The 20118-nt window shown below is 38.8% G+C and overlaps 2 protein-coding genes across 2 annotated transcripts in view; both read right to left on the bottom strand.

Annotated features, from left to right (window-relative positions):
• The window catches only part of LOC146393249 (AT-rich interactive domain-containing protein 3B), a 59515-nt gene extending 52922 nt beyond the window's left edge, over window positions 1-6593 (bottom strand). Inside the window, exons 1-2 of the mRNA XM_084928557.1 lie at window positions 6197-6593; window positions 4576-5208 (exon numbers count right to left, since the gene is read on the bottom strand). Of these exons, the coding sequence (XP_084784683.1) occupies window positions 4576-5208; window positions 6197-6232 (669 nt within the window). The 5' untranslated portion in view covers window positions 6233-6593. The remainder of the gene's footprint in view (window positions 1-4575; window positions 5209-6196) is intronic.
• Window positions 6594-9724: 3131 nt separating this feature from the next.
• fam219b (family with sequence similarity 219 member B) lies at window positions 9725-18039 on the bottom strand. Its single transcript, XM_084928488.1, has 6 exons — window positions 17668-18039; window positions 15658-15766; window positions 14838-14931; window positions 14639-14716; window positions 13610-13661; window positions 9725-12199 (listed from the first exon to the last, which is right to left on the bottom strand). The coding sequence occupies exons 1-6, from the start codon at window positions 17740-17742 to the stop codon at window positions 12050-12052; spliced, it is 558 nt and encodes a 185-aa protein (XP_084784614.1). The 5' UTR covers window positions 17743-18039; the 3' UTR covers window positions 9725-12049.
• Window positions 18040-20118: the final 2079 nt, after the last annotated feature.

Genomic DNA, 20118 nt, shown 5'->3' with positions numbered 1-20118 from the left:
TTTTGTCTCCGACTAGAACTGAACCAGTGATCTTCTGAATAGAAGTCCATAAAGGCAGCAGTGACATTACTGGCTACACTGTTATCATTATGAGAACGTCAGATAAAATGATTGTTCAATTCTGGCTGACAAGCCAGCCATGGCAGATCAACTTAAATAAAACACCCAACTCCAGTCATCAGGTAATCAATCAGTGCATCTCTACCACTTCCCTGTGTTACGCATCCTTCATCCAACTCGAACACCTATTCTGCCTTTTTTCTGTTCTGACTGGGCCTCATTTGTTGCACTGACTTACTTAAGCCTGAAATGCTAAGGCAAGTAGGTTTTCAGCCCTGTCCTTGTTTTCAGCATCTCCATAACAAAAAGTCATCCAGTCTAAGCAAATAAAATTACAAATCTAATCAGGCTGCAAAGGGTAATTACTCAGGCATCATGTAAATCAACTGCATGCAAATATATTACCATGCAAAACTATAATCTAAATGTCCTCTGCTAATATTCATGGCCATTAGTTTATGTGACACAAGGAAGATTGAACCAAACCGTTTTGCTCTCAGTATTCTACAACGACATAGGTCACATACATAAAACTCAAAACCTCAAATAAAATCTGGATTTAAACTGGTAAACTCTTAAACCTAAAACAAGGCTACTGCTTCTACACACACAACACACAACATGTTAAACATCCAGCTAATCCAACCAAAGCAATATCGCTGCCAATAGAGTTGGACATAGTACACAATCTGCAGGCACAATTAAAACAATTAGTCACAGACTGATTATGGCAAGAAGAGGAGGACACTGGATATGTGTGTGTTTGTGACAGGAGAGGTGGGGCGGGTGGGGGCTGGATTACAGAGGTCATGTAGCCTCTGTCCAAAGGCCAGAGCGCTGGGGCCGGTCGGTTATCCGGTCCAGCTCTCTCACCACGCGACGCCTTTGTCCATCTCCTTGTTTGACAATTATTTACTCTGCTGTTTAGGATGGGGCTGAGGTCACCATACATACATCACTGACAAGAAAACACTGGCTACCATGTCTGTCCACTCAGTCTGACCTGTATAGTCCATCAACATTTGTGTGCAGTCAAAAAAACTAAAACAAATAACCCTTCATATCTATATGTTACATATACTGTATACACTGATTGTTCATTATCATATCTGACACACTCTACCTATTGTTTAGAGATCATTACAATCAACACTTTTATTTCAGTAAACTGTTGGTGAACTAGCACATGAGCATTATTATTTTATTCATATGTCATTAAGATGTGCTGAATGAAATCCGGAGTCTCTCTCCGAATGTGGTTTGCTATGATTCAAGAAGCATGGCAGATATCATACAAAGACTTCTTTTGATAAAAGCCTTGGTCCAATCTGACCGTTTACATGAAATTTAAATGTTAATGTAAATGGTCTTCCATCCAACTGGCTCTTTAGCTGTCGTCTCATCTTTCCTCTGTCACTGCTTTTAGAACATAATAAATGTGCTCCCCCCATTATTATAGCGGGTTGGTATTTGTGGCATCCGCCAGGCTTGTCTCCGGCCTCCAGAAGACAATGACATCAAAAAAAAAAAAAAAGAAAGAAAGAAAAAGAAAAGAAAAAAAAACTGTTCTGCCTCTACTGCCCCCCCTCCCCCTACAGCGGTGCAACCTGAAACTGCCTGAAGAGATGAGCCGTCATTAAATACTGCAGAGCTGACATAATGACAGGAAAGATAAAAGGGAGGAAACAAAAAAAAAAAAAAAAAAGGCCAGACCAATTCTCGTCCCATAATGCCTCCCCCAACCCCCTGGCTCAGCCTTCACTCTATAATAAAAGACACCAGGCCACAGATAGGACACTGGTCAGCAACAACTTTGCTGCTATGATCTTCAGCTCTAACAATGCCGAGACAAAGCCTGCTCATCCCTGCAAATAATACTCATCCACTCATTCTGACACCTTGACATCTGGAACTAAAACACATCCCACACAATGCAGGAAAGCCCAATTTTATACATATATTCAGAAACAGAAACTATATAGTCATCATTTGTCACATGTTTGATTTGTCACATGACAATCAAACTTTGATATGCCTGTTAGTCACGTCCAGAAATAGTAGTTTAATTTAATTGAATAAAATATATAATCTAATGAATACTTCTAACTGTTCAGATTAATGCAGCACTTGATGCCAGAGGCATATTCTGAAACAAGCTCATACCTGCTTATCTTAGCAGATTAGCTTGCAAATTAAGCAAAGATTCTACTAGTGACTAATTTGTTAATGAAATGCGAGTAGAAAGTTTTACAAATTGGCAAATCTAAAATCAAAAACACTGAGAAAACCTTTGAAAATTTGAAAAAACACAATTTTTAAGAATAGACGTTAAAGGTCTTTCGTAGAAATACTCTAGTATTTAAAAGACTTTTGAAGCTGCTAAAACATTTTAAATGCTGCTGACTTAGCCCCATGTGTAACAGCGTAGTTTGCCGAGAGTGGCTAATGCTAGTTTTGCTATACCAGTAGCTTTTTAAAAAAAAAAAAAAACTTCACATGCTTGTCCAGAATTGTTGTGCCTTGTTATGCCAGTTGATGTTGACAAAGTCTACATATAACCATTAGTTTTCTAAAATAACTGCACGAGAAGTGCAACTGTTTGCGGGGCCGTTCAACTGTGTTATTTTAACTTTGCTCGCTTACAAATTTCCATTGTCGCCTCCAGGGGATGAAATCTCAGACCCAACAGTTAACTGCCGTTGTATATTAATAAAGTAAAAACAGTTTTTACCAACTTTTTAAAAGAATTATCTAGTTGACTAATTGCACACATACCTGGTTTCATTCAGAGTAGAATCAATGAGAGTGTCTGTAAGGGTAAAATTATCCTGATAAGAACAGGAACAGGGGTGTGTTTCTGTGTACAGATTCTGTATATGACTATGCAGAATCTATAGGCAATGGGCATAAGAAAAAAAACAGGCTTTCTGGTTTTCTTTCATAATCAAAGTATCACTGACCAATCACATTTGAGCGAGCATATGGCTCGATGCACACAAGCGGTCCATGGGAAGAGCAAGAGAGGAAGACATTGTCCAATCTGAAAACAATCAGCTATTAGCTTCTTGGAAATGTACCCCTTAGCCCGGATACCAGAACAATGGCCATTAAACCCACAGGCTACCTTCATCTGATGACAGTCAATGGTGTCTCATGCTGGCATGACATGGAAATTAACCCGAAAGGAAATAAGGCTGCTGGTGTTGACACTGCCAATGACATCTACTGCCAAGTTTCAGCAGCACTTAAAATAATAAATATTGAAGAACATAAGAAAGACAGTTTCATTTATTCTCCATTTAAACAGTCCCAGCAGCATCCCTTCGATAAAGTGTGAAGATTCATGTGAAGCCGGTGACTTTAGCAAATGAACAATATAAACAACGTTGTGCCTCCTTCCACAACATCTATATACTGGCTTGTCTCACCATCTCACGCTGTGGCACTTCTACGTGTCATTACCAAATGTACACGCTCTAAAGCTAAATTTGGAAATGTGAATTAGAGAAGCACCATGCAAAGACATTTACCTTTAAATAGACAGTAATAAAATCCCGACACATGATAGTCCAGCACCCTCAGCCCACTGATAGAGCACAGATATATTTGCGACACTGCCAACTACTGCACAGCTAAGGCTTTTTATATCACCCGCAGCCTGCTGCGCTCTCTTTAACCTGCCATGATGCTAAAACATGCAGCTCGGCTTGGTTCCCAGTTGGCATTCCAGAGTTCAGTAAGACTGTGCTGAGGCAATATTTACTTTCAAGTGAAAGTAGCCTACACTTGGCACAGAGCCCTGACTCTTGGGGAGGCGAGAGTGGGGTGTGACAGACTGCTGCTGCTGTGTACTACATCCAACCTTTCCACCCACCCGAAATCCTCCAACTGACCCAGCAAACCACCCACAGCCTTACAGCAGCTATGTCTCGCCTGACTCCACTACCTGGATCAGAGCCAAACCAGAGCCCAAGCAAAGCGCCAAGAGGGACACAGAGTGAGAGAGGCATACAAAATGAGAGCGCGTGGGGAGAGAACTAGTGAGCGTGAAAACATTGCGCCTTGGCCTGGCCCTCTGCCAGCAGTCACTTAGTAGTTTTTTTTTTTTTTTTGCCACAAAAGCCAATCGGCGGTCAAACCTCCGCAGAGATTTGAAGGGACTCACAAAGATACTCCTGGAGCGGTTCAAGCCACAGTTAAGATTAAGTTGTCTCTCACGGCAGGGGGCTGGACTGAGAATACAAACAAGACCCTAAATGGAAAACTGACAAGCAGTATAAGGACATACTTATTGGGATCTCAGTAAACTATAGTGATAATTTAAATTATAAAAAAAAACAAAACGAAAAAAAATTCTGCCTTGATTTGCAATATTTAAGGAAAGATGGACAATTTTAAATTCTGAAGTTTTATACTTATGTTTGAATGAGATAACTGTGAAAGGACATAATAGGATCAGATGGATTACAAAGGAAATCCTGTGGAAAGAAGGGCAACAACTGGCAAGATACTAACCTGTCTAAAGTGGTCATCAAAGCCCCAGTCAGCTTGTCCATTAGGAGAAGTAGCAGAGTGTGCCCCTGCAGGAGACAGGCCCTCGTCAGGTTCCTGCTTCACTCTAACAGGTGGGGAAGCAGCCCTCTGGGGAGCCGATGCAGAGTAACTGCCAAATGGACGGGCTGGGATTCGTGAGGCATTCTGCTGTAAAGCAAGGGTTTGCTTGCGGAGGAACTCCAGACCACTGGCGCTTCCCTCATCATCATCGCTGCCCTCATCCCCTTCCATCATCTCATTGTCATCGTCCTCATCTCCAGAATCCCGACCTCTGTCCTCGTCATCCTCTCTGTCTGAGTCTACACTGCTCTGATTGGACACCCGGGGAGGCAATCCACCACCAGCGATGCCTCCAGGCAGGCCTTTCCCCATGAAGCTGGCTCCAGAAGCCCGGGCAGCTGCTAAGATGGCCTGTTGGGCAGCAACCTGCTGAGCGTACATGATGTGGGCTTCTCGTATCTTTCTCTCCTTGCGCTCCATTTCTAATCGTGCCTGCTGCTGGCGTTGGAGCTGCTCCATAACTGCTTCGAGCTTCATTCCTCCTGCGGAGGTGCTTGGAGGAAAGGCCACACCAGGCTCCTGAGACATTCCGGGCTGTGAGAGGAAGAGAGGAGTCATGGATGACTTACTGTATACTGAAACCTAATTACTCCTGAAAGCTACAGTGGAGCCAAAGAAGCCCAATTTAAACATTAACTCAAACAAATTTGGATAATTCACCCACATGATTTTCCTCAGATTAAAGAAGTAAAACGCTTGTGTACTTTTAAACCTACAATATCCCAACAACAAATTTAAATTATTTTAAGCTAAATAAAGAAATTGAAAAAAATTACAAAAATCTCGCTAGTAACTGGAGCTCTTAAAACCTGAGCATGAATAAAAGCAGAAAAAAAATACTAGACTAGAAAGTAGCGAAATCAAACTTTTACACAAAGGACTAATCTACATAAAGAGTTTGGAAAGTAAACATTACAGTAACCAGCCACAGAAAAATCTCTGTTAAAATTAGAGGAAATAATTGAAATGCAGTAACCCACTCTGAGTTTTGCTAAGCTCTTAAGGAAGTATTGCAGTAATTTGTCAAAACGACAACGCAGTAAGACGTGTGTATTAGTAAGAAAGTTAAACGGATATTCATGTATCTACAATCATAAAAGTAGCTATCCCGATAAACTAGATTAACTACTAGTTTAACTAAACTAGATAAACAACCATCAAAGTGAAAAAAGAAAAGAAAAAAAAAACTGGCAAAACACATTTTCCGCGTTTATATAGTGAGGTGCCACAACCTCAAACCTGGATACGATTTCAGGATACTCCCAACAAGTGCAAAATATGCAACAACGCTTTAGGGAAAAATGAATAAAGTTATTACAGTGTTGTCGAAAAACTATCAAATTAATAAATAAAAGTAACCTACCAAAAGTCAGATTACCCCTAAAAAGTTATTTTCCTTTGAATTTTACAACGTTGAACGAGCCAATGCCGTAAAATAATAAAAAAAAAAACAATCGGAGCGTTTTCAGCTCGCTGCCGTTTAGGAAAGTGCAAAAGGGCGAGAAGCAGAACCCCGACTCACCATTTGTGCCTTACTACTGCTTGAATTGTCCACCATCCCTCCTTCCTTGGCGTTTTCCTCCCTTCTTCTTTTGGCAGTCGTTCAAACACTTGTAAACACACGCACACACGCGCGCACGCGCACGGGGGGGGTTGGGGGAGAGAGACTCCGAGCGTACACCGCAGATTCCGACTGATCCGCCGGCAGAAAGCCGCTGAACGCTGTTTTTCTGGGTGACCTCTTCAAATGCGTGTGCGTCTCTTTCGCTCTTTTTTTTTGCCCCGTGATTTTTGGGGTTTTCTTCTTTAATAAAAAAGTGCACCGACTGGAAAACGGCCAGATCTCATATCTCGGAAAGCGCTGAGGTAACTCCCAGTCGGTTTTTTTCCTCGCCTTCAATTGACACCCCCAGCATGGCGTACTACAGCGTTAGGCCCGCCCAGCGACAGCAACAAGTATCAGCCCTTTTCAGTTCACCACTTTTATTAAGCTCTTTTACCTGTAATGTGTTAATTCCGAGTCTTTATTTTACACCGCATGGTCTGAATATCCATAATTCTTCGCATAAGATCAACGAAAACCTCGAACCAAAATGGTATATTTTCAGAAGGTATTGAACTGATTTTAAAGTGCCAAATGCAGGCACAGTATATGAAAATGTAAGCACAAGTAGATGTGGATGTTGTCAGTTACAAATGGATAGTTTTAAAGCTTGAAATTGATCTTTCTGCACATGGATATTGGTCTCTCAATAGGTAGACGGTTAGTAAGTCGGCCCGTTTAAAGAAAACAACCTGTTCTATTAATTTTAAAAATGAAACATGAACTATTATTAGGCAAGGTTTAAAATAATTCTACAAAAACTTAATGGGACAGGGCTGTGCTGAGGTTGAAGCGCAGCATAATCATTAAATTGCAGTGTGGCTCCCTGCTACCCCCTTGAGGAAACCACAGACAGTGTATGGTTCATGCTGCTTAGCTCATAAACTGATCCAAGGACATTACAGTTAACTAAAACTAAACTAACAACTAAAATGTGTTGGGGAAAATTTTATAGTAAACTGAAATAAAAAAAATAGACTTTATAAAAAGTAACCAAAAACTATATATAAACAATATTACTTTTATTCTTTATCATTTTGGTCACAAGGCTTTGATGCTTATGTGTTTTGAAACTGAGATATGTAAATAGCTGTTGGTTCGGTGTTTGTGTTGTACATTAATTCCTCTGAACCCTGACGAATACCCACTTCTTTAACTTTCAAAAAACTTTCTTTCCATGGTAGTCCCTTAGACGAAAATGACCTGGGTGATTGAGAACCCACACAGAAGTTCAGTGAATTTCAGTGTGGTACTGTGACAGCATGCCACTTGTGCAGCAAGTCCAGTTGTGAAATTTCCTCACTACTAAATATTTACCCTACTACTACAGTAGCAGGGTCAGCGGACGCCGAGGCACATAGTGTGCAGAGGTCGCCAACATTTGCTAAAGACCTCTAAACTTCATGTGGCCTTCAGATTAGGTCAAGAACAGTGTGTAGAGAGCTTAATGAAATAGGTTTTTGTAGCTGAACAACTGTGTTTAAACCTCACACCACCAAAAAATAAGGTGCAGTTATGTAAAGCACGCCACCACCGGACTCTAGAGCAGTCGAAACCTGTTCTCTAGACAGAAAATCATCTGGAAATCCAAAGAATGACTCTGGGTTTGGTGGTTGGCAGGAGAACGATACTTGTGTGACTTCACTGTGCAAAATGTAAAGTTTGGTGGAGTGGAGATTATTGTATGGTGTTGATTTTAAAGAGTTTGGCTCACCCCCTTAGTTCCAGTGAAATGAACTGTTGATACTATAGCATTCCAAGGCATTTTGGACAATTTCCTTCCTGTTCCAACATGACTACACACCAGTGCACAAAGCAAGGTCCATAAAGACATGGATGAGCGAGTTTGGTGTGGAAGAACTTAACTGGCCTACACAGAGTGCTGATAGAAGTGCCGATAGAACACCTCTGGGATGATTCAGAGTGGAGACTACGAGCCGGGCGTTCTTGCCCAACATCAGTGTCTGATCTTACAAATGCGGTTCTGGAAGAATGGACAAAAATTCCCATAAACACACTCCTAAAACTTGTGGAAAGCTTTCTAGAAGAGTTGAAGCTGTTATAGCTGCACAGGGTGGGCTGATAACCATATTAAAGAGTGCTAACCACTGTGTCTCTGGCCCAACATACATTTCATTATTCTGAAAAACAGTGAATTATGTTTGCATCATGCAGTAGAAATTTGTATGTGCTGGATCCCCTTGTGCTTTGTGTCTTTCCTTTGTCTCTTGTGAAGATATCTGAGGCCTGTTTGAGTCTCGAGGTCCTGCTGACCTTTCAGTTTCATTTGTAAAGCTTTGTCAGACATAGATTGTCCTCACTTTAGATTCACACAAAATGCTTTACTAACGACTAGTAACTGTTTTAATTATTCATGAATTACAATGTAATTCAAGTATTTATAAAACACTTGTTTATGCTTGATGTAATTTATGTAACTGTATTTAGAAATTGTTAATCCGTCATTTATAAAATTTAAAAATGCTGTCGTTGAACACGTTATAGGTGAGCTTGTTAAGGAACAGTAAAGCATTCATATCAGTGTTTATAAACGACATACTAAGAAGAAGTAATACTTTGACGATGAAATACATATTAACTAACATCTTGCAAATGCTTAATAATGTGTGGTTATTATAATGTGTTTCCAGAAAACTTGCCAACAAAAATCAAATTGAAGTGAGAAAATGCAGCCTGGAAAGTAATGAAAACAAAAGTGCTGAATGAAAGTAAAAACTACTACAACTGCAGTAATCAGCCATGTCGGTGAAGACACAGATAGGTGCAGTCTGTAATACTGAATATCTCCTGACAGCAGTGGTTCTGAAACTGTGAGGGCTGTTAGGGAAAAAAACAAATTAGGCTATTGATGCTGTTGTGCTGATTATTATTAAAGTAACATCTGAGGTGGATTTTTTTTTTTTTTTTTTTAAATTACTGATTGATGAAAAATGTGATCAAAATGTGCGCGTCCTCTGAGATGTTCCTGGTGTCACTGACAGTTTCAGGTGTGTTTGCAGTTTTTTTAGCAGCAAAACACAGAAGAACTCTGTGCTATTCTGGTGAATGTTCTGCTATGAAACGTAACATTCATGTAAATGTAACTAAACGCTAAAAGAAAGAGCAAAATGTATTCTGATAGAGCAACAATGGTTCAGTAGCATAAAATCTTTGAGGGACATGACAAAAGGTTGTTCTACAAATTCTCCAAATCTTATTTTGACTGAGAGTCTGTGGGATGTCCAATCCATAAAGGTCCAGGACTCAAAAAATCCAGGATTTAAAGCTGCAAATGTCTACGTGCCTGATATCACAGGAAACCTTGAGAAGTTTTAAAGAGTTCATGAGTTTTAATATCTTGAAAATTCACATAGTAGCAGGCAAGTGGTTACTACCCATTTACCAAAGAACAACTAATAATAGCTAATCAAAAATAAGACACATAAGCATAATCAACTGATTTTTATTTTTTAATGTAAACCAATTAACAATACAATTCAAATAAAAAGATTAGCATTTACCATCATAAAAAAAAACAACCTGTTATTGCATTTTGCACGCAACAACACTATCTCATCACAGGGATGTACACCATACAGATTGTCCCAATAGTTGCATAGTACAGGTGAGTCAAGTGTACTTGCTACTGACCACTGGTGTTAAGTGCAAAATTGTATGTACATAAGAACGTGCAGAGCCAGGGCCGGCATCAATACACTAAATTCAGCTGGTCCATTTTAAAGCATTTAGTTCACACCTGTATCGAGTAACTCACACTTAAGTGTTATAGTAGAATCAGCTTTTATTCCTTAAACACCCACATTACAACCAAGGAGTGCTGGGAGGAGATGGTGTGTGTGACAAATACTAGTAAGGTAAGATTTTCTAACACCTTACAGTGCAAAGGTGTGAGGGGGAAAAAAGGAACTGATTCCAACTTTGTAAAGTACAAACCAAGGTTCCTACTTTGTCATTGCACAAAATGTCACTTTTCCAGTCCTCAATTTGTTATGCTGATCAAGTGGTATGCTATATCATTTACTCACACCACTGAGAGTTAACATCACAGCAAAGGAAGTAACAGAGTGGCCAGTATTTCAGTAAAATAGCAGCCACATGTCCTCCCTGCACTTGACTCGTTGTGCAGTTTCCTAATTTCTATTTCGTAAATGTAAGTGGAAAACCAAATAATTTCTATTTATGATCATACACCCACCCATCCATCCATCACTCACGCATGCACACACATACACACAAACAAATCTCCTGAGAAGTGATCACTACCACTTACTCTGACATTTAACATTTTTTCCTTTTACTATGGTTTCAAACAGTTAACAGTAAAATATTAACCAGGCTGTAGCATGTCAGTGAACACATACATTTTTAAAAGTGGAAAAAGAAAAATTGTCTTCCAGTTTAATTTTTTTCAGTACATAAGTGTGTCCATTATGTAGGAATCAGCAACACATAACACAGAAAATGAGGCCAACATATAGTATAAGCTAAATAAAATAACATAAGGCTGGACTAAAAGTTTGATTCTAATGGTGATCTGCTGTCATGTTATCGTGTCACAATAGTTAGTGTCTTCAACAAATAATGACAAATATATATATATAAATAAAATAAAGTAACTCTTAGTTGAATCATAACCTGAATGAGGCTCTAAACCAAAATGCTACATATCCATCTTTGAACACAAAAGTCTTTAACATAAATCCATATTTGAATTTTTCTCAACCACACCATGTTGCATATCAAATAAAAACTGAAATGCAAATGTCACATAATGTCTTCTATGAAGTCCAAATGTAGTTAAATGTCATGTGTTCTTCTATCAAAGCACTTTATTCCATCTGCTCACAGCTGTGCCTTAAACAGCAGTGTGGCATTTGCCAACTAGAATACTAGTATGCTTCACTTTGTCCTTATCCAATCCTGTCCAATGACCCTTTTTTTGTTTTTTTGTTTTTAAGGAGAGGATGCCTTAGTCCTCCTCGGTTTGTCGCAGTTTTCTCAATTACAACTTGTAAAATGTAGTGACCTTTTATAGTGATTATTATGTGTGTTATTAATGAGTCCATTCAAAAACTATATATTTTTTCAGATTGTAAGTAGTTATTTTTGTTGAGACATGACTATTTATGTGGTGGCCATTTCATTTAGGAATAAAACTCAAATGTAATTTTAAAGAAAAAAAATAGTTAATACTTCAGTGATCTGGGAATGTCATTGATAAAACAAGGTGCAATTACTTCATGTAGCTGTTGGTTGATAACTGGGTAATGCAGATTCACCAAAGAGCTGAAACAGTAAGACTGTATAGCATATCTGTATGCATGTCATGCTTAGAGGGTTGCACAAGTAACTGCCCGATTACAAAAGACAGTAACCAGTTCACCCTTGGGTTAACAAGGGCATCATCCTAAATGTTGAATTAATCTGTTAGGAGCAGTAGTGTAGTTAGCATTTCACACAGTCCTATTTTTTTTTAAGAAACAAAAGAAAAAAATAATAAATAAAAAAATAGGTCAAGCTTTGGGGTCACAGTGGATAAGGCTTGTTCTCACGTCCACCTGCATTTTCAAAGGGGGTTGAGCAATCTCAGTGCACGCAGTCCTGCATGAAGAGGTGTTTGGCTTTAGAGCTGGAAGTCCTCTAGCAGTGCAGCAGTGGAGCTGCGTGACAAAGAAGGCGTCAGGCACCAGTCATTAAAGTAAGCTGAAGCAGGAGCCAAGACTTTGTTAGATTTGAGTCACTGCACTGACATCACTGTATGGGGCAGGACGGGCCCTCAGAGCAGCAGCACACAGAGGAGCCCATGGCTTTGGGTGGAATCAGGTCCAGGTCCTCATCGTCAGGGATCTCATCCAGGCGATAGCCATCCTGAAGCAGCTGCTTGCTCAAATCAGGATGGATCTGGAGAGCAAAGACAGAATATAAGTGAGATGTGATGCAACCAGATTAGTGTAACCACTTAAAAATAATGTTACTTAATGAATGAATGAATTTTTACATGGAAAGTCTGCCCCCCTCAAAATTACATATTTAAAGGCAAGTCTATCAAGGGCTGCTGCACTCTGTGAGGGGCTGTGCTCATGAGGTAGAACAGTTCATTTATTAAACAGAAGGCATATGATTTGATTCCCTGGCTCTTGGTGTCCTCGTCCTTGGGCAAACTACTAAACCCCAAACTGCCCCAAATTGGTGTAAAAAGCACCTTAAGATTTAAGTAAGAGTACAAAAGTACTGGATGATCCATTTAGCACATAGTTTTGTAAGCCAGCTTGGAAGTGTTGTTATGTTATTTTGTTATGTTACTTTATTATATTAGTTTTGGAATGTAAATCTTTAAAAATCAATGCAGCCTTGATCAAACTTAAAACACTAATGTTAGAAACTTTTTGGTGACAATGTGGAAGTCATTCAACTGTAATGTATCCATTATAGCTGACAACTTCTGAAGTCTTCTTTAGCAAACACTTCTGGGACATGTAAAAGGTTCCAAATTCATGATGGGGGTATCTACTTGCATCCTGCATGCTGGACAGTAAACTTGAAAGTGTCTAAAGCTTTTGTCACCAGAAAACCTTCAAAAAACCCACCAACCTCAAGAGGAAGGAACTGGAAGTGAAACATGCCAAGTTATTTCCAGATTTTATGACTCAGTCTCTGTATGTCTTGTTAGAATAGAACAAGACAGAGTTTGCCACAAGGTACAAACCAAGATAATAATCTTAAATCACGAGACTCAGTGCCTGGGAAAGACAAATAACAGAAGTAAAACTTATCCTTTATTCTCACATTTATTCACACATGTACTCAGTACATGTCGTTTCTGGCATGCGTACAAATTCAAACAAAAAACAATTTGCTACCAGTTGTGAATGTCTGATGCATTTCTGGTGCAGCTGTAAATGACCTGCTTGCTGAATGATCTTTGTTGGCATAATAATCATGTGCTTCAGCCAATACCTTTTTGATTAGCCTTATCTCGTGCTTTGTGGTAAGTCTCTCTTCTATAGTCATTGAGAGATTTGAATGCTAATCAAGAAAAAATATCCCAAGTTTGCATGTAATTTGGTGGTGCAAAGGGTAGTGTGTTCAGTGGTCTCCTTTCAGTGGTGTGTGCTGACAAGTCAATCCAATGTGTTTGTGAAAAAAGCACCAAGGCAGGGAGCTAAAATTAAAACAAAAATCAAAAAGCCAGATTTGATAAGAACATAAACTATAGTTCAGCATGCTGTGGCTAAAAGTCACCCAACCAGTTTGACACAATGGTAACAGATTCGAAGAGAATCTAAAAAATGTCCTGTGGAAATAACTCACCTCAGCTGAAGAGTATCCAGAGGAATACTGCTCAAAATCAATCTCCTCATCACTGTTAAGACATGAAGGACAGATTCTTCATAACTTAGGAGGCAAATTTTAGAAAGCAAATTGAGAACCCAGTGAAGAAAATTAAGGTTAGACTGAATTACAGAAAATGGGCCTGTTTTAATTTAACAGTTAGGAAAATACTTGTACAGACCAAGTTATTAAACGCTATTCATTATAGTAACTTTACTTATATGCATACATGCTGTTGCCTTTGGACTACATTCGTATATTCTGTGTTACAGTTTATATCAAATTCATTATCGATCGCACATCATGGGTGTATTTTATAATCCGGCTTCTTGGCCTTCATTAACCCAGAAGCACTAGTATACTTTCTATTTACAAAACTATACTGGACAAATACCCACATCTTATTCTATGTAATCGCTTGTCTTTTACAAACAGCTGCTGTGATTTTACCTCTTCTAGATTCCTCCACTTTTAAGGACCCAAACACCAATCATAATGCACTATATGTTAATGTTTTGGGCTTGCTGGAAGAGTTCAAAACTCCTATAAATAAATATCAAACCTAACAGTGCAACTGTAATTTATGAAGTGTTCTGGTTTGTTTAATATTTGAAATGGTGTGCTTTCTCTTTGACGATTTGAAAAAGACATTGACTTGTGATTGCATATAAACATAAATTTACACATACATAAATAAATTCAGTCATTTTGATGTGTAAAATTCAACTGTCTACTAAAAGCCTTTTGACTTTTTTTTAACAGGTTTACATTTTAGATTGTAGATTGTAAAGTATAGGTTTACAGACACTAACCTGAATTGGTAAGATATGACATATGGTGGGTTAGACATGTGGTCATTTAACGTCTAAATGAGTTTAACGTCTTGATTCATCTTACATTCTTTGGACAGAAATAAGTAGATAAGGATTTGAATGATAACACCAGACCGTTAGTCCTTAGTGTACTACTGTTTTAACCTAATAACATGAATACCAGGTTTGACCATACCTGTCTGAGTCAATTGCAACCAAAGTATCCTCAGCGTGCTGACTCAAAGCAGCATAGCCCTTGTTATATTTCACCATCCTAAAAAAAAAATAACCCAAAAGACAACCAGAAACAACATTAAAATAATAAATCACAGTTCATCTTCATTATGCTGACATCACAAAAAGCTGCTTCCTCTTTGATATTCTTTTCTTCTGACCTCTTGGCTCCCTGTCTGGGCTGGTGCGTCACTGGAGGCCCCGGTGAGAGAGCTTTCTTCTTCAGCGCTTTCCTCGCCATCTCCCTGTGTTTCTCTTGAGATAACAAAAGACATTTTTGTTAGGGCAGAACTGACCATAGAGGGAGTGGAGAATGAAAGTAAATACTGACAGTTTGCACAGGCAGAAAAATTTAACCTATATAACCTATAACCCATTTTCATAACACCTACGAATTTCATAGTGAGTCAGACTAAAAACACTCCTATGCACTTTTAAAAATACATTGAGATGTATGAACCATTGACTAGAAAAGTTTTGTATCCAATGAAATGTCTAACATCTATTTAGTTAATAAGTAACATGACTTTGTATATAAAGAACATCCCAGGGAGAGGCAGACTGGGAGTGGTTTACCACTCTGTGAAAAACATAAGATGAGAGTCTTATTGTACATTGTACGTGGTATCATTACAAGATTTAGAAAATCCAAAAGAAACTCTGTGCAAGGGACAGGGCCCCAAAAAAAGACTAGGCTAAGATCTTCAGGCCCCTAGGCAGCACTGCATTAAAACAAACAAACAAACAACAACAAAAAAAACAAGAGGAAGATATTTTGTGGCTAAGTTAAGCTGAGAGTGCCCAACAGTGTCATATGACTCAGGATTTATTTTCCTGCTAGGTGCACATTCAACACTATTCATGCACATCAGCATAAATCACCTCATAAAAACAACAATCACAGGAGGACTGGTGACCTACAGACAGGGATAAAATTGACGTGTTTATGCCACCAACAGTTTGAGGTGAGGAAATACTTACGTAGTTTGAGATGGATGGCTGGCGCTCTGGACATGATGTAAGGTCCTCTTTTTTCCACAGGCCTGATGCCGCCATCTATGCTCTTAGGTCTTGTGCCACTACTTGGCCCCTTAAGTTTCAAAAATTGAAAGCACAATCAGTATCTTACTTAATAAATTACTCAATTAACAGCTTCACTGTCAAAATACAATGTACTGTACAATGAAATGAAGTGACTGTCCTTTATATGGTGAAAATCACTGAAAAGATAAAATGGTTTACATGTTACAATAACAGGGTGGAACAAAAGGACAAAACAAGATATGCAGCACCGTGTAAAGTCTTGAAACACCACTCATTTTTTAAAGTATTTTGATTCCAAGAAGCTGTCTTCTAATCTTTTCACATGTCTTGAGCAACAGTTTTCTCAGCTTTTGAAGGTCTTTCAAAGTTTTTCAAAACCACTTCACACAGACTTATGAAACATTCAACCATGAAAAACACTTAACTTAAGGTATAAAATAGTGTTGCATCTACACATAAGAGAAACCATAAGAAAAAACAATTTCTTATCAGTAGCCTGTTACAAAAAACACATTTGTTCAAAAACTCCACTGACTTCACCAACAAGGTCCGCAAACTTGCACTCATTCAGGATTAAACCATAGCGTCCTTTTATGTTGTCTACCTTTTCGTTTGTATACCTACCTACAACCGAGGCATTGGAGACAGTCATTAAATGAGTATAGTAAGAGTAAAGAAAGTTCCTTACACAACAGAACTAGCTTTACAATCAGATTTGCACTGCAGTACACTTTTGCCTTACCACCACATATATCAAAAACAATTAGGATTGCTACAGACATAAGCACGGATGTACCATGGGCTCCCCCTATAACCCATTGCACCCAACCTTTACACAGAGGAAGTGGAAATTAAAGCTTTGGGCTCCTTCAAAGGGATAACACCTAGCCACTGGTACTGATACATGGATGACAACTGGGTCAACAAACAAAATACAAGTAGAAGCCTTTACCAAACAAATCAATAGTGGATAAAAACAAGGTTCACCAGGGAGGATACGAAGGATAATAGGTTACTGTCCCTGGTATGTGCTGTGATCATTGAGGAGGATAGAAGCCTAAACCTTTAAGTTTACTGGAAACACACATTCCAGTACCTACTCTGTGACTCCCACCAGCCACTGGAACACAAACATGGGATAGTCAGTACTCTATAGCACCGACAAAAAGAAAAGTAATATAGGCGTGTAAGGAAAGCTCTTAAAACATGCGGTTATCCCAGTTGGACTTTTGTCAAATCAGCAAAGATGCATATGAATGAATGCCAGACACCAACCAGGAAGAAAGAGAATCAAAACTGTAACAGCACTGTTGTATTTTATGTAGCAGGTTTGTCAGAGAAACTCAGGAGGATTTTCTCCCAACATGGCTTCCCAGTGTATTTCAGACCAAGCAACAGCCTTATTTTCATGCATACTTGCACAAGTTTAAAAAAAATCACTGCAACTATTTCCCATTTTTGCAGAAAAATATACAGAAATGAGAAGCTACCCAAGACAATTGCACAGTACTGTACATCAGTCAAATATTATTGTAATTAATCATCTTTTTAGAAAAATCTCCTAGTGATATTATTTACAAAACAGAAATAGAAACTGAATTAATTAGTTAATAGGTTTAATATTGCAACGAATCTCGTTTGGATTCATTTTTGATTTAGCTCCAGCTCCTCCTCAGGGCTATTACATTGCAGCAGCCAAAGAATATCAGAGAAATTAAAATCTATAGTTTTAGTCCTTTCGATTTGCAAAAACAGCTATACTTCTGATAATTTTTCATTTCACTCACTCTCCATTAATTTCTCCCACACTTATTAAGGTCTATCAACGAAGTCTCGTTCATCCTTATAATGAAATTTGTAATGATTTCCCAATTAGCGAAATGTCAAAAATCAAAAGCTAAGCTAGTTAGCTATCCTCCCCCGTTAGCTAGGTTTAGCTGACATTACCGACAAACCCTGCGAATCCTGCTGTGCCTCCAGCAGGGAGTCCTTCTCCGGCTCCTCCAAAATGTCGTTCATCATCTTGGCTTTAGTTGTCACAGTTTACGCCGCAACACACCCATGTTGACAGCTGCCCCATCGGGAAGGGACTTTTAGTCCATAAGCAAACAGGAACTTCTGTTAGCTAGCTGTGCTCTCGCGGGACAGGTTTCATACTACTTCCGGGAAACAAATATTTCAAAATAAAACCCTGCTCGACTCGAGAATGTTTCCTTAACCCTTGGATGCACAACCTACCAATACCTACACTCTTCCACGAGTGGGGTCAAAAATGACCCCAAATAGAAACAATGCATTTTGCTATAAACTCGGTTGTTATTCTTCAAAATCTTTAAAATAAAGAGTTGTAACATTCTCATATTTGAGGTATTCCTCATAAAACATGTTTGTGCCATGAGGCCCTTTGCATTTTTATTTATTTTTTCATTAATTTTAAGAAATTGCAGTTTTTGTATCACTTGTATCACTTTTGTATGCTTGCTTTGCAGAAGCTGGATCTTCCCTCTGAAAGGCACAAGTTGTTCATCCACTGTAACACAGTCACTGAGGATGAATTTCTGCCTGCACTTGACCAGGAACAGGCCCCATATGTAGCGGAAAGCTGCCATGTGGTTTGTTTTCAGTCGGTAGGCTCTGGTCCTCTTGTCATCAAAGTGCAAGAAACGGCAAATATCTTTAAATCTTTGAATTGACATAGTGGCCTTGTACAATGGGTTACGCAGAGGACTCCCAAGAAACACACCGACTGGTACATCCCAGTTCTTCTCACCTCCTGCAAGAATGGTCAATCAAATGAAGGCCAGGAGCTTATATTTGATTGCATTTTTCCACTCTTTTCCCCTGTCTGTGGCTACTCTTTGTGCCTCCATGTTTGTGCATGTCAGCACCTCTTCTATTATATTATCAGACATGAACATTTTCCATGCATCTATTGGGGAGACAGTACTAAACCCAGGTGCAAGCCCTGGCCGACTAATTCAGAATATTGTGGCTAGAGCAGTAAGAGGGGCTCATTCTGTTAGACTCAATATCCATTTCCTCTTCAGAGGACTCATCAGAGGACTCCTCTGTGTCTGACTGGCCTTGTTCAGTGGGGGGGACAATAGTCTGGTCCTCTATATCTGAGATGTCAGATTCTGAGTCAGTGCCTCCGATGGGCTCTTCATCCCATCCGTCCGGGATCATTTATAGGGCAAGGTCCACAGGGATCCTAGCTGGCCTCATAGCAGCCATGTTACTTTAAATATTAAAAAAAAAAACATCAGAAAGGACAATGTTTGAAATGCACAGGAAACTATAAACAGGGCTGCACATAAATAGTCCGCAGGTGAGCATTTGCTGTCAAAATAAAAGACGCGTAACAGATAAGAAGTTGGAACGCTTGTTTGCGTACATTAGATGTTCTGGAGGAGGACAGACATTTGTTCAGAACTCTTAAAGATGTTGAAGAAGCAAGCTCCATAAGCAATTACTTTGGTGTTCCTCCACCGCAAAAGAAGTGCGTATTCTCAGAATTTCCGGGAATACTTTTATTTTGACAGCGAATGCACACCTTCAGACCACTTATGTGCAGCCCTGACTGTAAATCATGTATGTTACTGTGTAAAAATTAATTCTTGATCCATCAGAAGTGTAAGTGGGTCAGTCAGAGTTGCTAAGAATGAAAGTTTCATAGAAGATTCCATAGGAACTGTTTGGGGTCATTTTTGACCCCACTTGTGGAAGAGTGGGGTAGTGATACAAAAACTGCATTTTTTTTAAATTAATGAAAAAATAAATAAAAATGCAAATGGCCTCATGTTACAAACATATTTTATGAGGAATACCTGGAATATGAATATATTACAACTTTGCATTTTAAAGATTTTGAAGAAAAACAACCCGTGGGGTCATTTTTGACCCCACGTGTGCATCTAAGGGTTAAATGGTCTACAAAATCAAGTACGACAAAGCAGCCCGGTCCAGCTTATTAAGAACATTGCGGATAAATATTAAAGGAGCCTTAAATGTGTCACTAAACTGTCATAATACTAGACTGTCATATTTGCCAATTAATGTTCACGTGAAACTAACCGAAAACTTTTCCAAGCAGTTTCAAGCAATGACTTGGTTTCAAGTTACAGTAATATAATAAATATATTAAGCAATATATTAAGCAAAAATGAATAAGATACACGTATCAATTTAAATATCTTATTTACGCAAATATATAGTTACAACCAGGATGATTTTTAGCCTCTCATCGCCACCTGATGGGCAAAAATAAGAGCCCAGAGAGAGGTCTAAAATAGTTGTGACCAAGTGAAAAATAAAAAGTCTACATTTGTATTACATATACACCTAAATATCTGGATAGAAATATTTTATTATTAAAAATAACTTTTGAGTTTTAACATA

This window comes from Perissodus microlepis, chromosome 1, assembly GCF_051167445.1.
Source record: "Perissodus microlepis isolate ML-2025 ecotype Zambia chromosome 1, ASM5116744v1, whole genome shotgun sequence".
Taxonomy (NCBI): Eukaryota; Metazoa; Chordata; class Actinopteri; order Cichliformes; family Cichlidae; genus Perissodus; species Perissodus microlepis.
This window is presented reverse-complemented; position numbering and strand designations above follow the sequence as displayed.